The sequence below is a fragment of the Mirounga leonina genome, unplaced genomic scaffold, assembly GCF_011800145.1.
Source record: "Mirounga leonina isolate KUSES-001 unplaced genomic scaffold, KU_Mleo_1.0 Mir_127, whole genome shotgun sequence".
Lineage (NCBI taxonomy): Eukaryota > Metazoa > Chordata > Mammalia > Carnivora > Phocidae > Mirounga > Mirounga leonina.
This window is the reverse complement of record NW_023270316.1, coordinates 79,016,307-79,041,518: the sequence shown is the minus strand read 5'-3', so window position 1 is coordinate 79,041,518 and position 25,212 is coordinate 79,016,307. Positions and strand designations below refer to the sequence as shown.

The 25,212-nt window shown below is 39.8% G+C and overlaps 1 protein-coding gene across 3 annotated transcripts in view; it reads left to right on the top strand.

Moving 5' to 3' along the window:
• The window catches only part of IFT88 (intraflagellar transport 88), a 156,574-nt gene that overhangs the window by 114,223 nt on the left and 17,139 nt on the right, over positions 1-25,212 (top strand). For 2 of the 3 annotated variants that reach the window (XM_035003737.1, XM_035003735.1), the window contains 3 exons: positions 1,037-1,102; positions 4,684-4,790; positions 12,549-12,615. In XM_035003737.1, coding sequence (XP_034859628.1) covers positions 1,037-1,102; positions 4,684-4,790; positions 12,549-12,615 — 240 coding nt within the window. The remainder of the gene's footprint in view (positions 1-1,036; positions 1,103-4,683; positions 4,791-12,548; positions 12,616-25,212) is intronic. The other variant, XM_035003738.1, reaches the window with a different exon arrangement.

Genomic DNA, 25,212 nt, shown 5'->3' with positions numbered 1-25,212 from the left:
GCATGGCTGGCCCTTGTGTAGAGTGGGGCCCAGACAGATTCATTCCTTGTTTACTGAGATTTTAGCAAAGATCCAAAATTCATTTTTCCCTGTTCTTTACTGCTATGAAGCAGTATTGTATTATATTTATTGTATTATAAAACAAAATGCTTTCTGTAAACTTTTTAATGTTTCAAAATAAACTACTGGAAAAGGTTATTTTTCATCTTTTCCCAACTAAGTGAATGATACTGAAATTAATGTTAGCTTATCACTTAAATTATTTTTAAATTTGTCAGTTCTTTTGTTTTGTTTTTTTGTTTTTTTTTTTAAAGATTTTATTTATTTATTTGACAGAGAGAGACACACTGAGAGAGGGAACACAAGCAGGGGGAGTGGGAGAAGGAGAAGCAGGCCTCCCGCTGAGCAGGGAGCCTGATGTGGGGCTCGGTTCCAGGACCCTGGGATCATGACCTGAGCCGAAGGCAGACGCTTAATGACTGAGCCACCCAGGCGCCCCAAATTTGTCAGTTCTAATAAAATAATCTTTAAGTTTTAGAAATTGAATAGAACTTAATTTTTGACACTAACGTATTTATTTTAAGAACTAAACTAAGTTTCTTTTTTTTTTTTTAAGATTTTATTTATTTATTTGACAGAGAGCAGGAGAGCATAGGCAGGGGGAGAAGGAGAGGGAGAAGCAGGCCCCTTGCTGAGCAGGGAGCCCGATGTGGGACTCAGTCCCAGGACCCTGGGATCATGACCTGAGCCGAAGGCAGTCACTTAACTGACTGAGCCACCCAGGTGCCCCACGGACTAAACTAAGTTTCAGTCATCACCCATTTACTTCTGCTCTACCCCTTTTTCAATTTTCTTGTATCTGTACATTTTCTTCCAGAAGTTATATTAAGAATGGTTTATATATACTTGTGGCAAACATGAAAGTCTTACTAAACCAATAAATGGTGCCAGTGTCTTGAATTAAAATTACCACTTTGCTGAATCTTATTAATTTTTATAATCTGCTAGTGGAGTTTTCTTTTTTTTTTATTTACAGGTAACTACCAAAAAGCGTTAGATACTTACAAGGAGATTCACAGAAAATTTCCAGAAAATGTTGAATGTGAGTTTACATCTTGTAACTTTTAAGCTATAGGTTTTCACATATTATGTCATTAAGTATGATAACTACATTTGCTACAGTAATTGCATATATAGCTACCAGCCTATAATTTGTGATACATGATTACACATGTGGTTATAGGATCAGAAAATTTGACTATGCAAGTACATTGTATAGAATTTAATTTTTGATAGATTTAAGATTTAAGTGTTTCTTTAGTAGTAAACCGATGTATAATTCAAAGTTTTGTGAAATTTGAAGAATTTTGGTTTATTACTGATTTTTTAAAGTTCATAAACTGATGTTTTATAGAAAATGCATTTTTTAAAATTTATTTATTATTTATTTGAGAAAGAGAGGGCACAAGGGGCGCCTAGGTGGCTCAGTCGTTAAGCGTCTGCCTTTGGCTCAGGTCATGATCCCAGGGTCTGGGGATCGAGCCCTGCATTGGACTCCCTGCTAAGCGGGGAGCCTGCTTCTCCCTCTCCCACTCCCCCTGCTTGTGTTCCCTCTTTCACTCTGTCTCTCTCTGTCAAATAAATAAATAAAATCTTTAAAAAAAAAAAAAGAAAAGAAAGAGAGGGCACAAGCTAGGGGAGGGGTAAAGGGAAAGGGAGAAGCAGGCTCCCTGCTCAGTAGGGAGCCCAATGTGGGGCTGGATCCCAGGGTCCCCAGATCATGACCTGAGCCGAAGGCAGATACCCAACGAACTGAGCCACCAGGCAGCCCAGAAAAGGCATTTTTAACTCTCCACTTAGTATGCAACTTTCTGAGGTTGAAAAATACTTTTAGAGTTTATGAAAATAGAACAATCATCGTGCTCATATGGATAGCAAATGAATTTTAATGTTACTTTAAGTTTAAAACATTATGTTGGTATTGGGCTTATTTCCCTTTTGTGAAGCTAGCTTTGTAGAAAATACTCATTTATTCCCCATCTTTTTGCATAATGGGTTATTACTTAAAGTAATAATGTGAAGTATTACAGGAGTACCAACAACAAAATCATGACCAAGAAAAATACAAAATAACCATATTCACATGCCACATACTCTCATGTATTTGGCCCTGAATAGCCTTGCAGCTAAAGGAAAGGGAGAAAATGTCATCAGTTATACAATCTTTTCTGTTTATGAGGAAACAAAGTAATTCCTTGGGAAGAAGAAAACATTTCTAACTTTTCATTTATGTTGCGAAACCAAGAGATATATATTAGATAAGATCAATTAAAGTTATAGCAGCTCCTTGCTTTCATGACATCCCCACAGCAAATAAAATGTTTGAAAGACCTTAATTTTTTCCTTCAGTGACAATGAACACTAAACAATGCATTTCAGTTCAGTAAGACAAATCTTTCCTATGCCAAGTTTTCCAGTGGCCCAGCCTGATCTGGGAATGAGATGTACTGCATGTTCCTTCATTAATATTTTCTCCATTTGGCTTTTGTGAAAGGTCAACAGCAGAGAGCTCAGAATTATGGACTTTGGTAGCAGTTTAGGAGCAAGAACTTTTCTAATGCTGATTTAGAAGCCGATTTGTTAATTTACAGCAGTAGTTTGCAAATGCCATCAGGAAACAGGCTATGTGGGAATTACTTATAAAACTTAAAAAGCACAAATTTCTAGCCCAACCTACAGAGATTCTCATTTAGGTTTGCAGTGGACACAGATACCTTTCATTTCCTATTTATTTATTTTTTTTTTTTTTAAGATTTTTACTTATTTATTTGAGAGAGAGAGCGTGCGCACACAAGTGGAGGGGAGGGGCAGAAGGAGAGGGAGAAGCAGAATCCCTGGCTGAGCTGGGAGCCAGATGCAGGCCCAATACCAGGACCCCAGATTATGACCCAACCCGGAAGTCAGACGCTTAACAAACTGAGCCACCCAGGCGCCCCTCCTATTTCTTTTTTAAAGGTTTTTTATGTGATTCTTAATCTCAGTCACTTCAGGAAACTGGTGATTTAGAGATTAAATGAGAGGTAACAATATCTTTTGTAAAAATGAAGCAACCCAAAGTCTGCTAGGCAAACATTTCCCCACCTTGGCACCATTGACATTTGGGATGAGATAATTCTGTATTGTGGGCGGCCATCCTACGGATTATAGAATGTTTTAGCAGCATCCCTGGCTTCTACCCAGCAGATGCTCCTAGCACTTCCACCTCCTCATTATGAAAAACAGAAATGTCCCCAGACATTGCCAAATTGCATTGACAGAATTCTGCTGATTAAGAACCCCCGCAGTGGCTATAGTCCCTCTGCACTGGACCAGTAAAGGGAGAATCTCCACGCAAGTCCAAATTTCTTTCTTTATTGAGAGTTTAAGATTCACTCTAAGGGGCACTAGGCCAGCTCACTTGGTGGAGCATGTGACTATTGATCTCAGGGGTGTGAGTTTAAGCCCTGTGTTGGGTGTAGAGATTACTTATAAATAAAATATTTTTTTAAAGATTTTATTTATTTATTTGACAGAGAGAGACACAGCAAGAGAGGGAACACAAACAGGGGGAGTGGGAGAGGGAGAAGCAGCCTTCCTGCTGAGCAGGGTGCCCGATGTGGGGCTCGATCCCAGTACCCTGGGACCATGACCCGAGCCGAAGGCAGAGGCTCAACGACTGAGCCACCCAGGCGCTCTAAATAAAATATTTTTTAAAGAAAATAGTCACTCTGAAAATTAAATGAATGATTATGCCATAGGAAATGTTCAAGATGACTTCAGCCTGGATAATTTTCAAAACAAATTATAATTTGTCTACCTTAACTATAGCTATAGAAAAAACATTTGCACCCATGTAATATCTCATCTTGAGCAGAGTAGTTTTCTGATAAACCCAACAGGATAATTCATTCTTAAAATATATTCTTCAGTTAGCAAAAATTGACCTGCTCTATAGAGTTCAGATGACCTACTAAATTTCGAAGAACATCTACCAAAACCAATGATTTTTATTTTACTTTAAATATTCCTAAGCCATTCATTCTAAGGATAGGTAAGAGAAATAGTTAAGTATTATTTGTACGATATGTGTAAATTATTTCTTATTGTGAATTATTAAGATAAATGTATACATAGGCAATTTATATAGTGACATCTTAAATTATTTTAGTACCATTACTTTTACAATATGTTAGTGGTCATGAATTGCTGAGTTATTCACAAATTCTTGTGGAGTGATGCTACAGTGTTGGAATACAGCACTGTTCAAGCACTGTGGGTGTGGCGGAAAGTAAAACAGATGAAAACCCCCAGGAAGAGAAAGACAGTAAACAAATGTATACGTCAGTAGTCATAAGTGGTATAAAGGTAAAGCAGATAAGGACATAAAGAGTATGGGAAGGGCTCTAAGTAGATGGTGTGGTCTCACCTGAGGGCAGGGCAGGTGGAGAGAGTCTGTCCCTTTAGGTCCCCTTTCAAGGAGGTCCGTTTTCATAGGGCCAGAGAATACAAACTGTCATTAATTTTTAATAGAAACAACCACTATTTGTGTCATTCCTACTTGTGTCCCAAAAGACTGAGTTCATTGATTTGTTATATTTTCAACATTGTGCATTAATATTTTTCTAAAACTATTTTTTACAATAGGTCTGCGTTTCTTGGTTCGTCTCTGCACAGATATTGGATTAAAAGAAGTTCAAGAATATGCAACAAAACTCAAGAGATTGGAAAAAATGAAAGAAATAAGGGAACAGGTATCTCATATGGCCCAAAAACTGCTGTCTGTTAATTTTCAAAATGTCAGCCTTCTGTAGCTCAACTGAGTGATTCTGAGGGCTTCTCTCAGTAAAATAAAGTTGAAACTTTTTTCTGCCGTGGCACAGAAGGAAGAATAACTAAAATTCTAGTTTGAAGATAAAATTCTGTCAAGAACCAGTTCTTAATAGGAGAAAGTACATCAGAGTCAACATACTTTCATGGATGGTTACTCATAGACAAATCACTGTAACTTTCCCCGATACAAAATAACTTACAGGTTAATTTATGCAATTAATTTCAGTTGGAGTGTACTGTGGCCCATGGAAGCTAAGCTAAGGACTATATAATAATAGTACGTTTTCTTTAAGGTGTTTCATTATGTAGTGGAACATGGCTGTGAGAATAATATTAATATACATGGAAGCATTTTATTTCTGTGTTTCATGCAATATGTGGAATAACAGTGTTCTTATTTTTACTTTTTTTTTTAAGATTTTATTTATTTATTTGACAGAGAGATAAGCGAGAGCAGGAACACAAGCAGGGGGAGTGGGAGAGGGAGAAGCAGGCTTCCCACCAAGCAGGGAGCCCGATTTGGGGCTCGATCCCAGGACCCTGGGATCATGACCTGAGCCGAAGGCAGACGCTTAACGACTGAGCCACCCAGGTGCCCCATCATTTTTACTTCTTTAAGAGAATAATCTCTCCTAAGTTTGAGCCTAGAATATTTAAAAATTTAACATGATTTTTGAGTATCTGCCTTTCATAGAAAGAAAATATATTCTTTAAGGTTAGACTTTTTCAAGAAATTAATTATCTTGGATAATTAAATCTAAATTCCATATTTGCTTTCAAAATGTGGTTTTCTTGTTTTTGCTTTGAAGATGTGATCTGATTGTTTTATTCTCTTTTTAAAGTATCAGTTGTTTAGGGATTATGAGCATGACATAGATTTTTACCTTAAAAATCCTATAAAATATCAAGTTGGTATTAAAATGCCATGGTAGGGTATATAGTTTAAAACTTGCTGTGAAGACCAATTTACTACCATGTACCAATTGCTAAATTAGGTAACCTGTGTGAAAGCTTTGTAAAATTAAATGGGTATAAATCAAAGTTCAAGTTATCATAATTGTCCTCATAATCACTATTAAATGTGTTTCAATAAGAAGAATCAAAAATAATTATATATTTCACACCAAGAACATTGTTTGGAGCTTAAAATTAGTTGTTACGTTAAGTTATAGTATAGAACTACAGAAGGAGTCAAAGTCTTTAAGACTCCTAAGTTCAGTCATCAGTAGGTTAAGTTTATACTGAACAGAGAACACACAACTAATACAAATTATGGATCATGCATAATACACTTCTCACAACTTACAACCTTAAACAGGAAAACTGGCATATGCATTACCATCCTTGATTTAGTAGACTTCCAGTGTGGCCCCCTTTTACACAATAAGTAGCAGCCCTTCCAACTCCCTGGGACTTGCCTTGCAGCCAGCTCACAAGGGTTGGTAACTCTAGCTGTAAGAAATCCAATTCTGAGGAGTCCCTGGGAAATGAACTTTAAGGGCAAAGACCAAATATGCCCCCTTTAAAGAGATGCAGAGTTGCTTTTGTACAATTTTCTTTTCTCTTGATTTCTCCATGTTTAGTTGTATCTGGGTTGAGACATTATAGATACTGTGCTCTGGTTCTGGTCTTTGAGGTACTTTACATCTTTACATTGGCTTCCTCTCTCCCTTTGCCTTTCCTCTTACCTCATCCTCTTTCCTCTATGCACTCTCTCTCTAGGGTGTTAAACTCTTCCTCTGGCTGACTGCTTGTGGACTGTTGGATCTTACTGTTAAGAATGATTATGTAGGGGCATGTGGGTGGCTCAGTCAATTGAGCATCTATGTGCCTTCGGCTCAGGTCATGATCTTAGGGTCCTGGGATCCAGCCCCATGTCAGGCTCCCTGCTCAGTGGGGAGTCTGCTTCTCCCTCTCCTTCTGCCCCTCCCCCCTGTTCGTGTGCACGCGCCTGTGCGCACGCTCTCTCTCAAATAAAATCTTTTTAAAAAAAGAATGAATATGTAAATGTCATTGAGACTGATTTTTCTTTCTAGTTTGTACTCAGCCTTTTGATTCCTCTTCCATCAAAATATTTATATATACATTGAATATAGTCAGTTTTTATCTGTTTCTCTCATAGACCTGACATCCTTCCACTGTCTTCGCTAAAATAATTCCCAATGACTTAATTAAGAGTACTTTAGTAAACTCATTCAAGTTACGATTGATGCATTTAGATTAGATTCCGTGTTTCTCTTACTTATTTACTCCAGTTATTAAGTCTCACAGTATTTGAGCAGTGCCTCTTTTGGCAATATTTTTTTTTTTTAAGATTTTTATTTATTTATTTGAGAGAGAGAGAATGAGAGAGAGAGAGAGCACATGAGAGGGGGAAGGGTCAGAGGGAGAAGCAGACTCCCTGCTGAGCAGGGAGCCCAGTGCGGCACTCGATTCAGGGACTCCAGGATCATGACCTGAGCCGAAGGGAGTCGCTTAACCAACTGAGCCACCCAGGCGCCCTCTTTTGGCAATATTTTATCACTGCCCTCATTGTAGTCTGTATAAAACCTAAGGACACTTAGATATCTTCTCTCATAGCTTCTCCTTAATGTCTTCCCTCAAATGTTACTGCTTAATTGTTCTTTAGAGTCAGAGTCACAGTCCTCATCCACAAAGCACTCTCTCTGCAGCGCCCTTGAAATCAGTTTCTCTATTCTTTGGTACTCTTCATTAAATCTTAAACAAAAGGAACATGTTCTTGATATTTTCTCACTTATGTTTTGCTTATAAATACAGTATGGAAGAGAAAAAATAGTGGAAAAGAAAGGTCCTAGGGAGAAGAGACTTAGAAAGAATTCTCTCTAAGAGCTAATTTATCTTTTAATTGTTGCATGTCCCATTTCGGTTTGTGTTTCTGAGATTGTGAGCCCATGGGGCAGAGCATTCTATTTCCTGGCTTGCATAGTGCATAAAGCACTATTAGTTATGAAACAAAGTATAATAAATAAACTTCTGAACTAAGGACACTCTTCTTTTCTAAATTTGAACTTGTTGCTTTTTGTGTGTCTCTTGTTTAGAACCTGTCTTAATGCAGAAACTTAACATTTTTCTATATAATTAGAATTTCTTCATATAATCATTGTTAATGCCTGCATAATACACTATTGTACAGATATGTCTTGATTTCTTTAAGCATTTTCACACTGTTAGACAGTCAGATATCTTTTTTAGAGCTGGTAACTCTCTACAATCAGTCTAATTTTGGTGTGTCTTGCTGGAGAAGAACACTTCCATATTGTGAACTTGAGAATGTTTGTGAAATGGGCATGTAATTGAAAGCAGGGATATCATAGATAATCACATCAAACTCTTACCTAGAGCTGTTGAAAGGAGTACAGGGCGCCTGGGTGGCTCAGTTGGTTAGGCGACTGCTTTCGGCTCAGGTCATGATCCTGGAGTCCCTGAATCGAGTCCCGCATCAGGCTCCCTGCTCGGCAGGGAGCCTGCTTCTCCCTCTGACCCTCCCCCCTCTCATGTGCTCTCTCTCTCTCATTCTCTCTGTCTCAAAAAAAAAAAAAAAATCTTTAAAAAAAAAAAAAAGAAAGGAGTACAAAGTTGACCCCTAATCTTTATGCTTTCCTCTCCTCTGGAAGTGCTAATAACGGTGGAAGTTTGGCAGCAGGAAGAAAAAGAAGTGAAGGCTCTGGATGAATGTTCGTGAATAATGTTAGCACTCTTCATGGTTCTGGTTACAGTTTTCCCTTTAATTCCACTTGAGTACATCTGCCTAACTAGACCTTAATAATAGCAACAGCTAACATTTACTGAGTGCATGATAGGTACAGGCACTGTTCTAAGTAAGCACTTTATATTTATTAACTAATTTAATCATCACAATAGTCCTATGAAGTTGGGTATGGTTTTATTATTTTTTTTTAATAAATGAGAAAACTGGGGCCCATGGTGGCTAAGTAACTTCCTCCAGATCACATACCTATTGGGGGCAGACCTAGGCTTTAGATCCAGGCAGGCTGGCTCCTAAGTCTATGTTCCTAACTACTGTGCCTTACTACCTTATGAATAGTAGGGGAAAGGATGATGAAAATAATTATTTTCAGTTGATGTATAGTCCTTACTTATTCTGCACTCAGAAAAGTTGGTAACTCATACTATGAATTAAATTAAAATGTATCTTGCCATCAGCTCACCAAAATTTGATTAGGCATTAGGGTCTCAGAATAGTGCTATTCAGGGATGCTCTGTGGGCCAGTAGAGCCTCAGAATCACCTGGGCACATCTTAGAATTACAAAGTCTTGGGCCCCACCCCAGGCCTACCCAAACCCTACCCCAGAGTTAAATTCAAGAATCTGTGTATGTGGTTTTTTTTTTTTTAAGATTTTATTCATTTATTAGAGAGTGTGTGCACCAGTGGAGGGGAGAGGCAGAGGGAGAGGGAGAAGCAGGCTCCCTGATGAGCAGAGAGCCCAATTCAGGGCTGGATCCCAGTGTCCCAGGATCCTGACCTGAGCTGAAGGCAGACAACCGACCAACTGAGCCACCCAGGCGCCCCTGTGTATGTGTTTTTTTAAACAAGTTCTCCAGGTATTTTTCTATTCACTAAAGTTTGAGAAGCACTTGTCTAGAGTTTATGCTTCTACAGGGTCATCATTACAAATGATCAAATACCAGCTGAGGATATGGACTCTGACTTGGAGAGAGGAGGGCAGAAAGTAGATGTAAAATAAATCAGGCCATGGATTTTAAAAAATTGTTTAAAAATGGAAACAGATTTATGTAGACCTAAGAAAGAAAGATAAATTGATTCAGGTTTATGTGAGTCAGGATAGTGTAGCTCCCTGAGCCCCTAACGCCTACTTTAAAGTGTTAAAGCCAGAAATTTATTTAGACTGATTTTTCAAAGAACCTGTTTCTCTTCCTGGAACTATTATGGAAAAAGAAGACTGTTCTCTCCTTCATGCTTGGGGGACCTACATTCCTGAGGAAGAAGACAATTTTACACATGTGTATTCATTAGTGCCATCAGTAAGCAGTTCCAGGCACAGGCCATTTGGCCAGACAAGAAAGACCACCTCGGCCGTGTCTGGCTTCTGTGGGCCTGGAGCAATGTGCACTGGCCCCCAGCACTGTGGACCTCTTAGCAACACTTTTTAAAGAGATGCTTTTTATTCTTCGCTGAACACAGAAAAGTTAGCTGCAAGGCATTCTGTCAAACTTGACTATAGTCTGGAAAAGAACAAAATGGGAAGAGCAGGAATTAAAGACTGAGTAAATATGAAAAGGAAGAGAAAAATTTCAGCCAAAATACCAAAGAGGGTTAGAGAACAAAGTACAAAAGATTCAGTATGGTGAAATTTGTTGATTTTCAGCAGCAAATAGGTGTTCAGTTGGAAGGGGATAAAAAAACCCTCATTCTTTGGGCGCCTGAGTGGCTCAGTCAAGTGTCTGACTCTTGATTCTGGCTCAGGTCATGATCTCAGGGTTGTGAGATTAAGCCCTGCATCCTGCTCCACACTGGGCATGGAGCCTGCTTAAGATTCCCTCTCTCTTAAGATTCTCCCTTGGCCCCTCCTACCTCTCCCTCTATTCTCCCCCGCTCCCAAAAAACCCAAAACAAAACCCCACATTCTCTGCCCACAGGAGAGTAGTTGAAGGAGCACATCCAAGGGGTGCAGGCTGCCTTTTATTCACAAAGTAGGAGGGGCAGTCATTTTCCAAAGATGAAAAGGACAGAATGTGGTATATTAATAACATGGTTGCTCTGTGGGGCCTGGGGGCAGAAGCTGAACCAGCAGTGAGGAGGCGCCTGGAGGCTGGCACTGTCGTGTGCTTATGTGATATGTGTCCAGCAGGGCACGGTGTCCTGGGAATAGGAGAGGAAGAAGAGAAGTCATTGAATCAAGCCAGGTTTTAGGTTTCTTGTGAGTGGAGCAGAAAGACAAGTGGGCAAGCAAGGGGCCTGGAGGTCCTGAAGAAGATATACTTAGAGTGGTGGGGTGATCGTAGGCTGGAAATAAAGTGAGAATTTAAGGGAATTAATTAGGAAAAGATGGACGAGAGCCAAAGGATTGGGAAATTCTAGATGAGAGCAAGGAATCGGTGCAATGGGGTGAAATATGTAGTGATGGTGGAAAGTGCTTACTTTCCTAAATTGTCCCATTATAAACGTATGATTACTAAAGCAGGATCCAAGATCTTGTCTCACATTTGATTTGAAAACATTTCAAGTTACATGGGCATTTGTCTTTATAAGTTTATTTTAGCATTGTGTAGGTCTTTTAAATATGCTAGAAATAATCCGTGGAGAGATGAAAAACAAGTTTTGAAATAAAATCTGATTACAGACATTAAAATTTTTATTTTTTTACATCATCATTTTTAGATTTTCAAAAGAGAAGGGGCAAAGGGGAGAAATGGGGTTTCAAGGGAGGTTTCTTTTTTAACAGAAAAAAATGTGAGCATGTTTACATGTATTTAAAAGTCCTGAGTTTTGGGGCGCCTGGGTGGCTCAGTCATTAAGCGTCTGCCTTCCACTCAGGTCGTGATCCCAGGGTCCTGGGATCAAGCCCCGCATCGGGCTCCCTGCTCAGTGGGAAGCCTGCTTCTCCCTCTCGCCCTCCCCCTGCTTGTGTTCCCTCTCTCGCTGTCTCTCTCTGTAAAAAAAAAAAAAAAAAGTCCTGAGTTTTAGGAGAGTGTTCCATTTTACAGAAATGAGTCTTGAATTACTGAAAGGAATTTTTTTTCTTCCTAGCAGACCACAATGTCAATAACCCCACCCATGACCTGATAATTTATAAATATCGGGGGAGTTGTCAGGGTTGAGAGAATAGTAGTTTGTCCTTTGAATTAAATATGAAATTGTGTTTATATTTTTGAAGATCTAAATAAGGTACCAACGTATGTTTAAAATTTTTAGTCAGTTGTGGAGTAAATATTTATCAAAAGCTGTCTGACTGGTCACTGACTGCCCTGTCTCTGTAAACACAGCTTTAGACATATGAGAATCTGGCAGATTCGGTGTCAATACAAAAAGTAACACTTAAGCAAAACACAGAATAACCATAAATTGCTTCAATAAACCTAAGAATGTCACAGCTTGAAGATATTTCTTATGTTTTAAGGGTGAGCTTGTACCTAAGAAAGTGGACTACTGAACAGATCTTAGGTGTTTTGTGAGATTTTAATCATGCTTTTATTGTAGAAGTTGAATTTCAAAACCCAGTTTACCTTTCCTTTCCCCAAAATAGTTCAGGTCCAGCCATTACAGACAGAGTAGGACTAGCTCAGGAAATAGCCTTTCTGTGGATTCCCTAGTCCCCTGCTCCCCCCACCCCCCCCCCCCCCCCCCCCAGTTTAAGACCTGAACTTCCACATCAGGAGAATATTGGGTTTGTAAGCAAAGTCATGCTGCACCTGTAAGTGGAAGCGCCACCTGAGTATTTCATAAGGCCTGAGGACCCTGGTAGCGGGCAGAACCCTTTACATACATAACAGTCTCGTCTTTTCTCCCATAGAATCAACTCTCGGGTAAGGAGCAGTTCAAACCCAGCTTTTAGGGGAGTAGGAACAGTGAATCTTAAGGGCTACACAGTAACATTAATTTAAAAAATCAGCATTGAGTTATATTCAACTTTGAGGGACTATCATTTATTCTTTTAAACTCATCTTGTTGTTCTAGCGCATAAAGTCTGGCAGAGACAGCAGTGGGGGCTCCCGCAGCAGAAGAGAGGGGAGTGCCGGCAGTGGTGAGTAGTTCCCGTTTCCTCGAAATATTGGATTTGACAGATGGGCAGTACATGGGCTTCTAGGAACATCTTGAATAATCCAAAAAAAAAAAAAAAAAAGCCCCCTTGTTTGTTTGCTTGCTCTATACACAGTAAAACCTCACTTATTCTAATTAATTTTGTAAGCAGTCGGCTATGTAAATAACTATTAATGTTAGTGGATTTTACTTCTTAAATAACCATACCTGTTTCTGCTAAGTGATTATTAAATAAGTTCATGCTGGGGGCGCCTGGGTGGCTCAGTCATTAAGCGTCTGCTTTCGGCTCGGGTCATGATCCCAGGGTCCTGGGATCAAGCCCCACGTCTGGCTCCCTGCTCTGCGGGAAGCCTGCTTCTCTCTCTCCCACTCCCCCTGCTTGTGTTCCCTCTTTTGCGGTGTCTCTCTGTCAAATAAATAAATAAAATCTTTAAAAAATAATAATAATAAGTTCATGCTGGATAGAAGAACACAGATGTCTATACTAATGCAGTTTTACTGTGTTACATTTTTTAAATTTACATTTTAAGGCAGTACCTTGAAAAGTAAGATGATCTTATAGAATGCTGGCAGTCCTGAGTCTTTACACTTTTCTTGTAGAAATAGTGCAAGTCTTGGAATTAGGATACATGGTTCATGACAGCCTTCTATCTTTGGACTAACCATGTATATGCTGTAGGCTTTAGGTGATTTCTAAATTTGTTTGCATCTCTCAGTTCCTTGACTTTGATTGCTTGTCATGCCATTACTTAATAAGAAGATTGAGTTTTCCTTCCTTCTTTCCTCATCAACAAAATCTGCCTTCTCTGTCTACGTCAGGGGGCAGTGTAAGTTAAACTTCATAGAAATTTGGTGGCTTTAAAGAAACTAATTGGAAAAATAAATGCCAAATTGGGATCTAGAACTACATAAATATTCTCTCATATCCATACTTCGCACTCTCATGCATACGTGATCCAAGTCCGTGCAACTGCCCAACTTCATTCTCCCATCCCTTTGTGATCTAGGAGTCAGGACAAAGACAGATGGGACCCTTAGTTCAGGTAGGTCTTTCATTCATTCACAAACGTTTATTAGATGCATACCAGCTGCCAGATAAATACTGTGCCAAGTGCCAAGGACATGGGGATGAGTAAGACATGGTCCCTGTGCCCAGGGACATTACCATCTAGTTGGAAAGACACACGAGTTTCAGGTGCTGCCGAGACTGCTGCTATGCTGGAGAAGTGCACGTGGGTGTTCTAACTTTCCTGGGGATAGAAACTGCAGCTGGGCCAAAGAGTCTTTCCAGAGTTCTGAGCTCTGCTTTGCCAGATAGGTTCAAGCAGTTACGGTCATCAGTGGCATCTAGTTCTAGCAAGACAATTTGATTCTCTAAGAATCAGTCCACCTTCTCCAGCTGAACCTCACAGTCCTCGCCTGTTTACCCTTAGGTCACAGACGTCGTTACTCAGAGCTTCAGAAATTAGTAGAAGCAGCTTTCAGCTTGAGTCCCAGGGGTGCCAAGGGCATTCTGCCACATCAGGGAGTAACCATTTACTATCTGGTCAGCCCTCCATGGTAATGATGGGTGTTGACGTCTCCATAGTGTCCCCTGACCCTCAGATGTCACCTCAGTTCTGTTACCCTGGCCCCATTCCTGCTTTCATGTGTTCACTTAACCCTCTGGGGTTGGATTTAACTGAGTCTTGGGTCTGAGAGATCTGTCCCAACAGTTCTCATATGCTGGAGAACTACAGGCCTGCAACCTCTTATCCAAAGCCTGTAGGGCCAAGTGTGTTGTGGAATTCAGCATTTTTTGGAGTTTAGAAAAGTATTATAGTGCATTAGCCATATATAATACCCATGGGGAGCATCTCAGTCAAATACAGCTATTACTGATTTGGCAAAATATGTGAATAATACCACTAAGGATAAATGATGGCTAAAAATAGCTTCAGGTCAGTCAGGCTTTATGCCCATGAAGTTTACCTATTGCCACCTGAAAACTTGGCTTTCAGGAGCTTTTGAATTTGAAATTGTAGATGAGGGATCATGGACCTGTATGTACCAAAAATGTCCCTAATGGCCAAGAGGTCAGCACACGAGGCTTTGTGCCTCAGTTAAGAGGAACTTAGGTTCACCAGACCAACTTGCTGCTCCTTGTTCATCCTTACTCTTAGGAAGCAAGCAGTCTGTGATACGAGCTTTTTTGAAATTGAGTGTCCCTTAAGGAGTAATTGTCTTGAATAATCCCTAGGGAAGTATTACATATTTATCAAAATTCTAGGACTGATTCACCATCTTCTAAGTTTTCTATACTTCCCTCTAAAAATCTTAAGTTGAGAGTAACCAACCAGTTCCTCCCAGAAAAACCCCCAACAGCCTCTGTTAAGTTCTCAGAGCCTTCCCTGGATATTCGTAAGCTTGCAAAATGTCACCAGTGTTAACCCCTAAACCTAAGCCTGAGTTACCCAGATATCTGGAATGTTGGAAAATCTGCTTCAGAAACATCAGGGCCAGGGCATTCTCTAAGAACCTTGAATAGGTTGGTGCTGAGCCAGAGCCCAGAGGACAGTGTCCACAGTCCTACCCCAAGAAATTATCCCAGTCAGACTAATGTCTGCCTCTAGAAACATCAGAAAGATCAAGGTGTGCCTCAGAGGCCACTGAGGTGCCAGATCCTTCAACATGGGAAGAGCGAGCGGTTCAGCACCCCTTTTCCCCCCAAGGTGACCTCTCCCTAATACTCCTTCAATCATGCTGTGTCTCAGAACAAAATGAAATGCCTTACCCGGGCCTGGGATGTCTACCATGGTCAGGGTTAGTTCAGTGAAGAAAAGACTCACACTGGAGAAAGGTGAGGCTGCCCCAGGTCTGATACCTGAGTGCAGGGAAGGAGAGGCCTTTCTGTTACAAATTCACCTCCTGGTCCTGGCCTCTTTTTTAATAAATTTTCTTTTCTCTCATCCAGTCCATATCAGCTCAACACAAACAGTTCTAGTGCACACATAAGCTTTATTCTCACAGGAGGGAATTTTGGAGTAGAAATTCTGTGTTATTGAGGCATTTTTACAAGTTGGGTTTCATGTTGCTTGGTTCTTTTGGCACAAGTCTAGAGCATTAAATACTTCCTTTTCAGGGTTCTTGCTTTCTTTTTTTTCCCCCTACCATTTGCCTTTTTGTTCCTTATTTCCTGATCCCTTGAGTTACATGGCACCCCAGACTTCTTTATTTCCTTCCGCAGCCCACGTTGGAAGGCCTCTTTTGGTGACCTTGCTGATTCCATGCTGCCACTTTTTCAAGAATCATATTTTTGGCCTTTTTTTCTCCAGCTCTTGGCACAGGCCACAGTACAGGCTGTCCCAGCTTTGAAGTCTGAATAAACCATGCTGTGGATGCCTCTCTCATTTTCTCTTCCCTTTCACCTCATGGGGCCCTCTCCGAGCACCCTGCGGCACCCTGTGGGCGCCCCCCTCCTCCCCAGCAGTCTCCCTCCCACTCCACTGGTGCCAGGCACTGTGTGCATAGTGGCCACTGACCTCTTTATTAGAGTTAGGACTTGCCAGTACACACCCACATGTGACAGCCCCTGATCTTACCCATCATCCACCTCTACCTGTGAACCTAGAGATGCACATTTATGTCTTTACATGGAAACATTTGGCACTTCTGTCTGGATTAGATCCACGTCAGATAGTGGAAAGGGATGATTCTCTAAATGCATCCAAAAGAGGCCAGCCTTAAGCTGTTAAAATAAATGCAGTGCCTACAACTAGATTTTTAAAGTATTGCCCAGGAGCGAGGACCACTGGGAACTTAAATATCAGATTAGTTTATATAAAATGAAATGCTTGAGGGCCCTTGAAAACTGTCCCTTTTTTTTTTTTGTGGATCAAGCTAGTCCTACTACAGCCTTATTTTTGCTGTTAGTTTGTTTAATAAGCCTCAACTCCTGTCCTCTTCAGTGGTTCTCCAATTTTAGCATGTGGCAGAGTCACCTGGAAGGCTTGTGAAAACAGCCTGCTGAACTCCTAGTCCAGCATTTTTTTTTTTTTTTTTAGATTTTATTTATTTATTTGACAGAGAGAGAGAGCAAGCAAGGTGAGCACAAGCAAGGGTGAGCACAAGAAGAGGAAGAAGGAGGCTCCCTGCTCAGCCTTGATCCCAGGACCCGGAATCATGACCTGAGTCGAAGGCAAACGTTTAACTGACTGAGCCACCCAGGTGCTCCTAGTCCCGCGTTTCTGAACCAGTCTGGGCCACGCCCACGAATTTGCATTTCTGACAAGGCCCCAGCTGATTCTGATGGATCTTAAATGAGATATCACAAGAGTAAATGTGATATAGTGTGTATAGAAAGGTTGCTGCTGCTATTACCACCAAATTTAAATTCACAGTAGCGGCAGTCATCCAGCCTTTGGCCTCATGCCCTAGCTCTGTCACTCCCGAGTGTATTACCCTGGGAGGTGGTGTGAGCTTGAAACTAACTTAAAATTACATGCACAACTCATGGAAGGGGGCTCACTGCAATGCCTGGCACACACTCGATGCTGAGTAACTATTACTATTATTACTTGATACAAACTGCATTAAAAAGCAATAACATTTGGTTTAGAATATTGAATATCCATTCCAGGATTTTCAATACTTTAGTTTGTTTTTGTAGAACTAACTTAAAATGAAGTGAACTTCTTTCAACTCCTTGAAGTAGAAATGCATTGCTCTTTTAAATGCCAAATTTGGGGTTAAGGTTTCATTCAGCTGCTCAGTGCCAAAACATCAAGCAATTCAGAAAAAAGGTAAGTCACACTGAAAGTTTCCACAAGGAGCGCTATATTCGACAAGTTCCAAGTCTCCATAGTCAGCATATGTATGGTCTGCATGGATAAGCCAGGTGAGAGGAGTAATCATATTCCTGCCTAGTGTGTTGGCTTGCATTATAAGACAGGAAATCCGCAGAACACATCTGCTTCTCATGGGTATCTGTCCTCAGGAAACAAGAGTGCCTTCTTGTAACCATCTTACATCTTACATTTTAGCGTGATGGTTGCATTTTGTGACTTGAGTACAAGGTTTCATTTAAAAATTGTTTTTATTTACTCTGTGTGCTACTTAATAGTTTGCTGCATTTTTTAGTTTTTATTATGTCTTGGGTGCGAACTTTTCCTGTGACAGTGTTTCTCTTAGTTTTACACTAAAAATAATTGTATAATGAGAGTAGGGTAATATGACTCAGTGAACAGAAATTAACTTTATGGACAACTTTTTGAGGGACATGTCTTTTATAAAATACATTGTAACCATGTTTTATTTTTAAAATTTGAAGTTTTGTTTTGAGGTTATAGTCCAAGGGTAAATTTTTTTTTACTAGAATACCTTCTCACAGTTTTGTGGACCTCAGTGGTGTCACAGGCAGAGTGATCAATTTGTGCTTAGTGACCACCACCTGCGGACAAAGATCACAGCCCAAGGAGGAGGGATAGCAAGAGCACATGTAAATATACCCAACTTCAAAGAATCACATCAAAAAAATGTAGCTGATCTCTAGGAAAAAAGGGAGTGACTATTACGGGGCAAAAAAAGCCCGGAGAAGCCAGGGGGACTGAGGACTCCCTTCACGAGAACATCACTCCTGTCACATTCAGTTCCAGGGTCAGCGCCCTCCTCACCTCAGAAAGCCGAAGACTGACTGTGCTGAATGCCCTAGTATCTTAAGCATTTGGAGGCTGGTGTGTAACACAAAGGGAACTTTATTAGCAATAAAGATTAGAAGAGAGTTGATAGTACTCACTGTGGCACCAAAGGAGTCTCTGTGTCACAGATTCTGAAGAAATTTCTGTGTCAGTCTGCCTTGCTGGTCTGTCTGCTGATGTGTCACCTGTTTCCTGGTACAGTGTTCTCTAAGCCAGGGGGTCGGCACACACTTTCTGTAAAGAGCCAGGGAGTAGACAGTTGAGGCGCTGGGGCCATACTTGCGGTGTCATGAAGGCGGGCATAGACAACACGTAAGCGAGTGGCTAAGCTGGCCTCTCTGAAGCTTCATCTTTGGACACTGAAATTTGAATGTCCTATAAATGTCATGTGTCACAAAATATTGTTGTTCTTTTGCTTTTTTTCCCAGGCTGTAAAAATGTCTGAACCCTTCTTAGCTCGCTTGATGTTCAAAAACAGGGGATGGGTGGGGCTTGGCTCCCAGACTGTGGTTTGCTGATTCCTGCCCTAGGCGGGCCTCTCAGGAAATACTGCTGGGCGCGGCAGGCGGCCTTCGAAGCGCTGGCTCCCGCCACCTAATCCACGCGCCAGTTTATGCAGTAAGATTCTTTATCACTGACCTTTTCCTTTTAACACTGTCTTAGCTATTTACATCCCGGCCACCTCCAAATAGGTCAGACACATAACAGCAGAGTGTATGAGGTTTTGTGTCTTCAACAGGACACGCTCCTTTCCTCTGGCCCTTAGCTTATTGCCCTGCATTTGAGGTCATTGTAATTAATTCCTCAGTCCTGGTGTTCATTCAGCATCTGTGGACCTCTTTTTCTAAGTCACCATGTCTTACATGATCTTGGGCAGCTTACTTAATCTCTTTGTCACAGATTCCTTGTCAGTCAAATGGGAGTGAAAATAGGACCTACCTAATAGGGTTGTTGAGAGGGAGAGGTGCGTTAATACATAGAAAGCACTTAACACAGTGTCTGACCCAGGCAAGCACCTGATGGGGTGTTTCCTGTTTGACCAAGGAGAACGGGGGGTAGTACCTGAAATTCTGGTGTCCACATCTCTGGATAGTGAGGGTCCATGTTCTTAACTCTCCTGGATGTACGACCTTGGAGTTTGTTATTCTCAAGAGTTGTTCCTACCACCACAGGGTCACATTTATCTACACATGAAGGTATAAATGTCAGGTGTACCTCTCTCCTACTACAGAGTACAGAGTTTATAAAGGGGCTTTTTTTTAAACAAAAATTCTAGAAATTGTATATGCAAATGAGAGTTGTATTTTTAAGTTACCAATTTGGAAAGCTGAATATTTATTCCAGTAATGCTGTTAGTCAAAACATTTGTAAAACTCCTCTTTTGGGATTTCCATCAGAGGCAAATTACAAAAAGCACAGGAAATCCAATCTAAACATTTTACTGATATATGTAATATATGTATTTAAATCTGATGAAATATGTAAAACACATATATATTACATATATCTGTAAAATATATGTACACCTTTTATATATACATGAGCACACACACACACACGTACACATACACACATATTCCATCAGTTCTTTTTTCCTTTCCTGTCTTTCTGTTTATCAATAAATAAGCATTTGTCAAGTTCCTGACCATAGCAGGTATTCAATAAGTACCAATTCCGCTTCAGCTTCTCCTTCTCCCATACATTTATATACCAGGTACTGAATTAAGCATTTAGGATATGCAAAATATAACTCAAAAACTGTAATAAATTGGGGTGCCTGGGTGGCTCAGTCGGTTAAGCGTCCAACTCTTGATCTCAGCTCAGGTCTTGATCTCACAGTCATGAGAGTTCAAGCCCTGCATTAGGCTCCACGCTCAGCCCAAATGAGTTTTTTAAAAATGTAATGAACCAGTTACCTACTTTGCATACATCTTTACTGGTTCCCTCCACAGACTTCTTCAACTGAGTGGTGCCTATTATAGTAGCTATCACAGTTAACTTTTCCAATTTTGATATATCCCTGTTAACTGTTTTGTTGGGTAATAATGCAATTAGATCAATAGGAGTAGGGAGTGAGCGGTGAAGTTAAACTGAGAATGGCAGCCTTAACAATGTAAAAATGAGCTGAAGTTTTCGCAGTAAAACTAGGTCCAAGCAATGGGCCTTGTAAAATTATACGAGGATTATATCATCTGAGCTGATGATGCCATTAATTTCTTAGATGGTAGGAGTTGGGAGGGTACTTTGGATCCATAGCTATGGTACGCTGCCCCTTACCTTTCAAAAGGGGCAGAGGCAAAGGAAGATCAGCTTCCTCACAACAAGAGGATATATCATTTGTAAGTCGGGCTACAAAGTACGTAGACCTAAATTGGACAATAGTTTCATGCTGAAGGTCTCCAAAGTGCTGTCTGATGTTCTTCAGTATTTCTAGATATAAACAAAAATTTATTTATACTTACGGAATGAGAGATCTTCCATGGTGATTGCATCTTTGTAGGTGCCAAAGTGAGTATCATCTTGGAGGAGAGAGACCAGAAATATTTTTTAATGTCTAATGGATAGTGAAATCAGAGTTTATAGCTCACCAAAAGAGAATCCCCCACTTAAAAAGAGATTGAAAAGAGTAAGGGGCACTGTGTTTGTAACATACTCAGAGGAATAGGAAGAATTTTTTAGAAGATTTCATTATGGATAGCACTTTCAAAAAATAAGAAATCAGTTGATAGGCTTCCTAGCCTAGCTTAAGAGAAGGGGGGTGGATGTTGGTGAATTATTGGATATTGGTTAATTGGACCTTGAAAAGTAAAAAAGGCTATTAGATTTTTCAATTAAGTTAGTGTTGGTAACCCTAACACTATCTCAGTACACTGTTGGGCAAAAATCAGATTCCAGTGATTTAAGGAGTGTATGGGATGCAGGAAGGTGGAGAAGAGGATATAAACTGTTTCTAAATAAGTAAAGACTGTCTTCCCTTAGAAAGTGTATTCATTTTTATTTGAAGAGAATGGTGAAAATTTATGTAGTCAGCCTCTTAACTTTTCTTAATTTGTTCCATGAATAGAGCCTATGTTATAAAACTCACTTTCTCACCAAAAAAGGAACTCATATTTTAAAACCTTAACTTTCTAAAATGTTACAAATAGTTTGCCTTCTTAGTAGGGTTACCAACACTAACTTAAAAAAAGTGAGTTGCTTTGTAAAAACATTGGTCAAGGGGCGCCTGGGTGGCTCAGTCGTTACGCGTCTGCCTTCGGCTCAGGTCATGATCCCAGGGTCCTGGGATGGAGCCCCGCATTGGGCTCCCTGCTCTGCGGGGAGCCTGCTTCTCCCTCTCCCACTCCCCCTGCTGTGTTCCCTCTTTCACTGTGTCTCTCTCTGTCAAATAAATAAATAAAATCTTTTAAAAAAAAACAAAACATTGGTCAAGGCAGGATGTAGTCTCTCCTCTAGCAGAAGTATTATGAGATTTTCCCCAAATCTCAAGACTGCAAGCTGCTTTTATAAGACAAGAGGGTCTAGGCTATTCTGGGGATAGGAAAAGGGTCTAAAACATAGGGCTGTGAAAAGAGATTGTGAATTTACTTTGTCTGGATATTTATCATTATTAAGACAGCCATATTCTGTGCTGCTCAACTTGGAGTACCATATGGTAGGAATGTGTATATGAATAAGGCCATACTTACTCATATAAACTTTTCACAACTGTATGGAAAGTGCCACACTTTACATGGATCATTTGCCAAAAAGGCATACTTGTAGAATGGGCAAGGACTGGGTTGGCGATCAGGAAACCTCGGTTTTGCTGATGGCCTTGCCACTAACTAACTGCGAACTCTTGAACAAGTGACCTTATCTCTTTAGGCTTGTTTTCTCATCTGAAAAATAAAGAGGTTAGACTTAACCTTTTTAGTAACATTTATGTGTGTTCCTGCTGACTATGAAATTATTACCTCTATTTCTGACAGTAAGATGGACTGAATGTTCAGGGAAACTCCTCCAGGAATAGCACTTCTAAAAATGGTGAATTGAATATTGGGCAGAGAGGAAGGAAAAAAGAAAACAAGAAAATGAAAAAAATTTTTAAATAAGAAAATTAAAAAAATGTTTTAATGCATGGCTGAGTTGGCAAGAAAAAGGGAAATTCTTTGGAGATTAAAAATGAGTAGAGGGGCACCTGGGTGGCCCAGTCAGTTAAGCGTCTTACTCTTGATCTCAGCTCAGGTCTTGATCTCAGGGTTGTGAGTTCAAGCCCTGCATTGGGCTCCACGCTGGGTGTGGAGCCTACTTAAGAAGAAGAAGAAGAAGAAGAAGAAGAAGAAAATTTAAGGAATTTAAGGAATAAGTGCAGAAGCTGGCATTTGTCCTAGCTAATCCCTGGTGGCCTAGAGCCTAGGTTTATAGGCCATTCATGGGGACCAAGAGATACAGTGGGGGCCCCCAAGAAGTCAGAGGTCAGTTCAAAGAATCCCTTTATAAAGCCAGGACCCTTAGTAGGAAATACTGGTAGTGGGTCAACTAGAAAAGAATCCACCCCACAAAGGATGGGTTTCCACGTTGGTACTATTGGAATGTAAAAAATAGGAAAAGCTCCCTGGAAAATTCCTAACCATAACCCTCAATCACAGAGTTTTGGAGCTAGAATATATATTAACCTGTGTGACCTGAAGGAACCCCACACTGAAAATTTGGCATAAAGTGGAACTGAGTTGGTGGTGCTCCCAGGTACCTAGGAGAAACAAATTTATCCTGAAGGAATATAGTGTAAATAAGCCTCAAATACTTCCTTCAGATAAAGTTACAAAGAACAGGAATGTACAGTTGTAAAAAGTCTGAACACATGAGGAAAGACACTATGAGCAACAACAGAAACTGTAGAATCCAGTTTTCAAAGACTACAGATGTTTTAATTATCAGGTAAAAATATATTTTAAAAGAATATAGAGGGTTGCCTGGGTGGCTCAGTCTGTTAAGCGTCTGCCTTCGGCTCAGGTCATGATCCCAGGGTCCTGGGATCAAGTCCCAAATCAGGCTCCTTGCTCGGCAGAGAGCCTGCTTCTTCCTCTGCCTGCTGCTCTTCCTGCTTGGCTCGTTCTCTTTCTCTGACAAATAAATAAAAAAATCTTTAAAAAAAGTAAGAATATAGGTATCTCTTGTTATCTGAATTCAAGAACTGAATAGATTGAGATAATTTTTTTTATAATGCGGTTATCCTCTGATACCTGAGCTCTTAAACACTGCTGTCTAAAATTTAAGAATCAGCACAGAATCCCTCACTATCCAAATTCTCACTATAAAAACCCAGGAATCATCAAGATAGTGGGTATTTTAAGTATGACAAAAGGATAAGAGAATATAAAAGTTATTAGGCAGATTGAAAACCAAATACAACTTCCAAAAATGAAAAATATAATTGAAATTAGAAACTCACCTATTAGAAAATTTATGGTTTAAACCAGGGGTTGGAAAACTACAGTTTACAGATCACATCTGGCTTGAGCTACCACCTGTTTTTGTCAGTAGAGTTTTCCTGGAGCACAGCCGTGCTCAATCTGCCTTCATGCTGCAACAGAAACCATATGGCACACAAAACCTAAAATATTTACTCTCTGGCCCTTTATAGAAAAAGTTTGCTGGCCCTAAATAGCAGATTAGATCAGATGAGAGAGAGAGAGAATGCATGACCTGGAAGATAGAGCTGAAGAAGTTACCCAGAATGAAGGACAGAGGGTTATGGTGACGGAAAATAGGAGAGATTGAGGGACATGAAGGATGTAGTGAAAAAGGTCTAGCCTACATACAATTGGGTTAGAAAGACAGAATGAGGAAAAGGAAATAAATAATGGCCAAGAATTTTCGAGAATTAATGAGATCCTCAGATTATTAAAGTTAAATAACTCTCAAATGGGGTGAATGATACATATATCATAGCCAAGTTACAATATATGAAAGGCAGAAAAACTCTTGCTGATTTCTCAAAGTCTAAAAAGAAAACCAGAAATACTGGAACATCTTCAATGTGTGCAGACAAAGTAACTATCAACTTGGAATTGTATGCCATTGAGTCTATATTTCAAGAATGAACACAATATAAAGTCATTTTAGAGCATTTTAAACCAACAGGTTCTCATTAAAAGAAATTGCAAAGAGGGCACTTCAGGCTGAGGGGGAAAAAGCCAGAGGTACAAAAAAGAAAAGAAGCAAATACGGTGGCAAATAGGTTATTAAATCTAAGTATATGTTGAATATTTAAAATAATGGCAATACTCTATGTTGTAGAATTTTTAAAAATCAAGATAAAACTAGATTCCTAGATTGCAGTAACATTTAAGGCAGGGATGTAAGTTGTAATAGAATAAAGCATTCAAAGATCTTCACTTTGGGAAGAAGGTAGATACTGATTAATTTTAGACTCAAACGTACATATTAAAATGCCTAAAATATCTAGTAAATATAAAAATAATTCAAATGGGATATATAACTTCCAAACTAGTAGAGGGTAAATATTCAAATGAACAGGTAAAACAGATGTTATATGTGACTCCAGAAAGGTGGACATCAAAGTTTTTCTTTTGAACATATGTAGCAATGGAACAAAATATAGTGTCTGGAAATAGACCCAAACATACATAGTCAGTTAACCTTTAACAAAAGTGCAAAATGCAATTTTATGGAAAGAGGATAGTCTTTTCAACAAGCAGTGCTAGAATAATTGGAAATTCACATGTAAAAAAATTAACATTGATCTACACCTTGCACCACAAAAATTAACTCAAAATGGAAAATTAAAGAGGGCACGTGTTTTAATGAGCACTGGGTATAAGACTGATGAATCACTGAACTCTACTTCTGAAACTAATAATACACTACATGTCAATTAATTGGAAAAACCCAAAATGGATCAT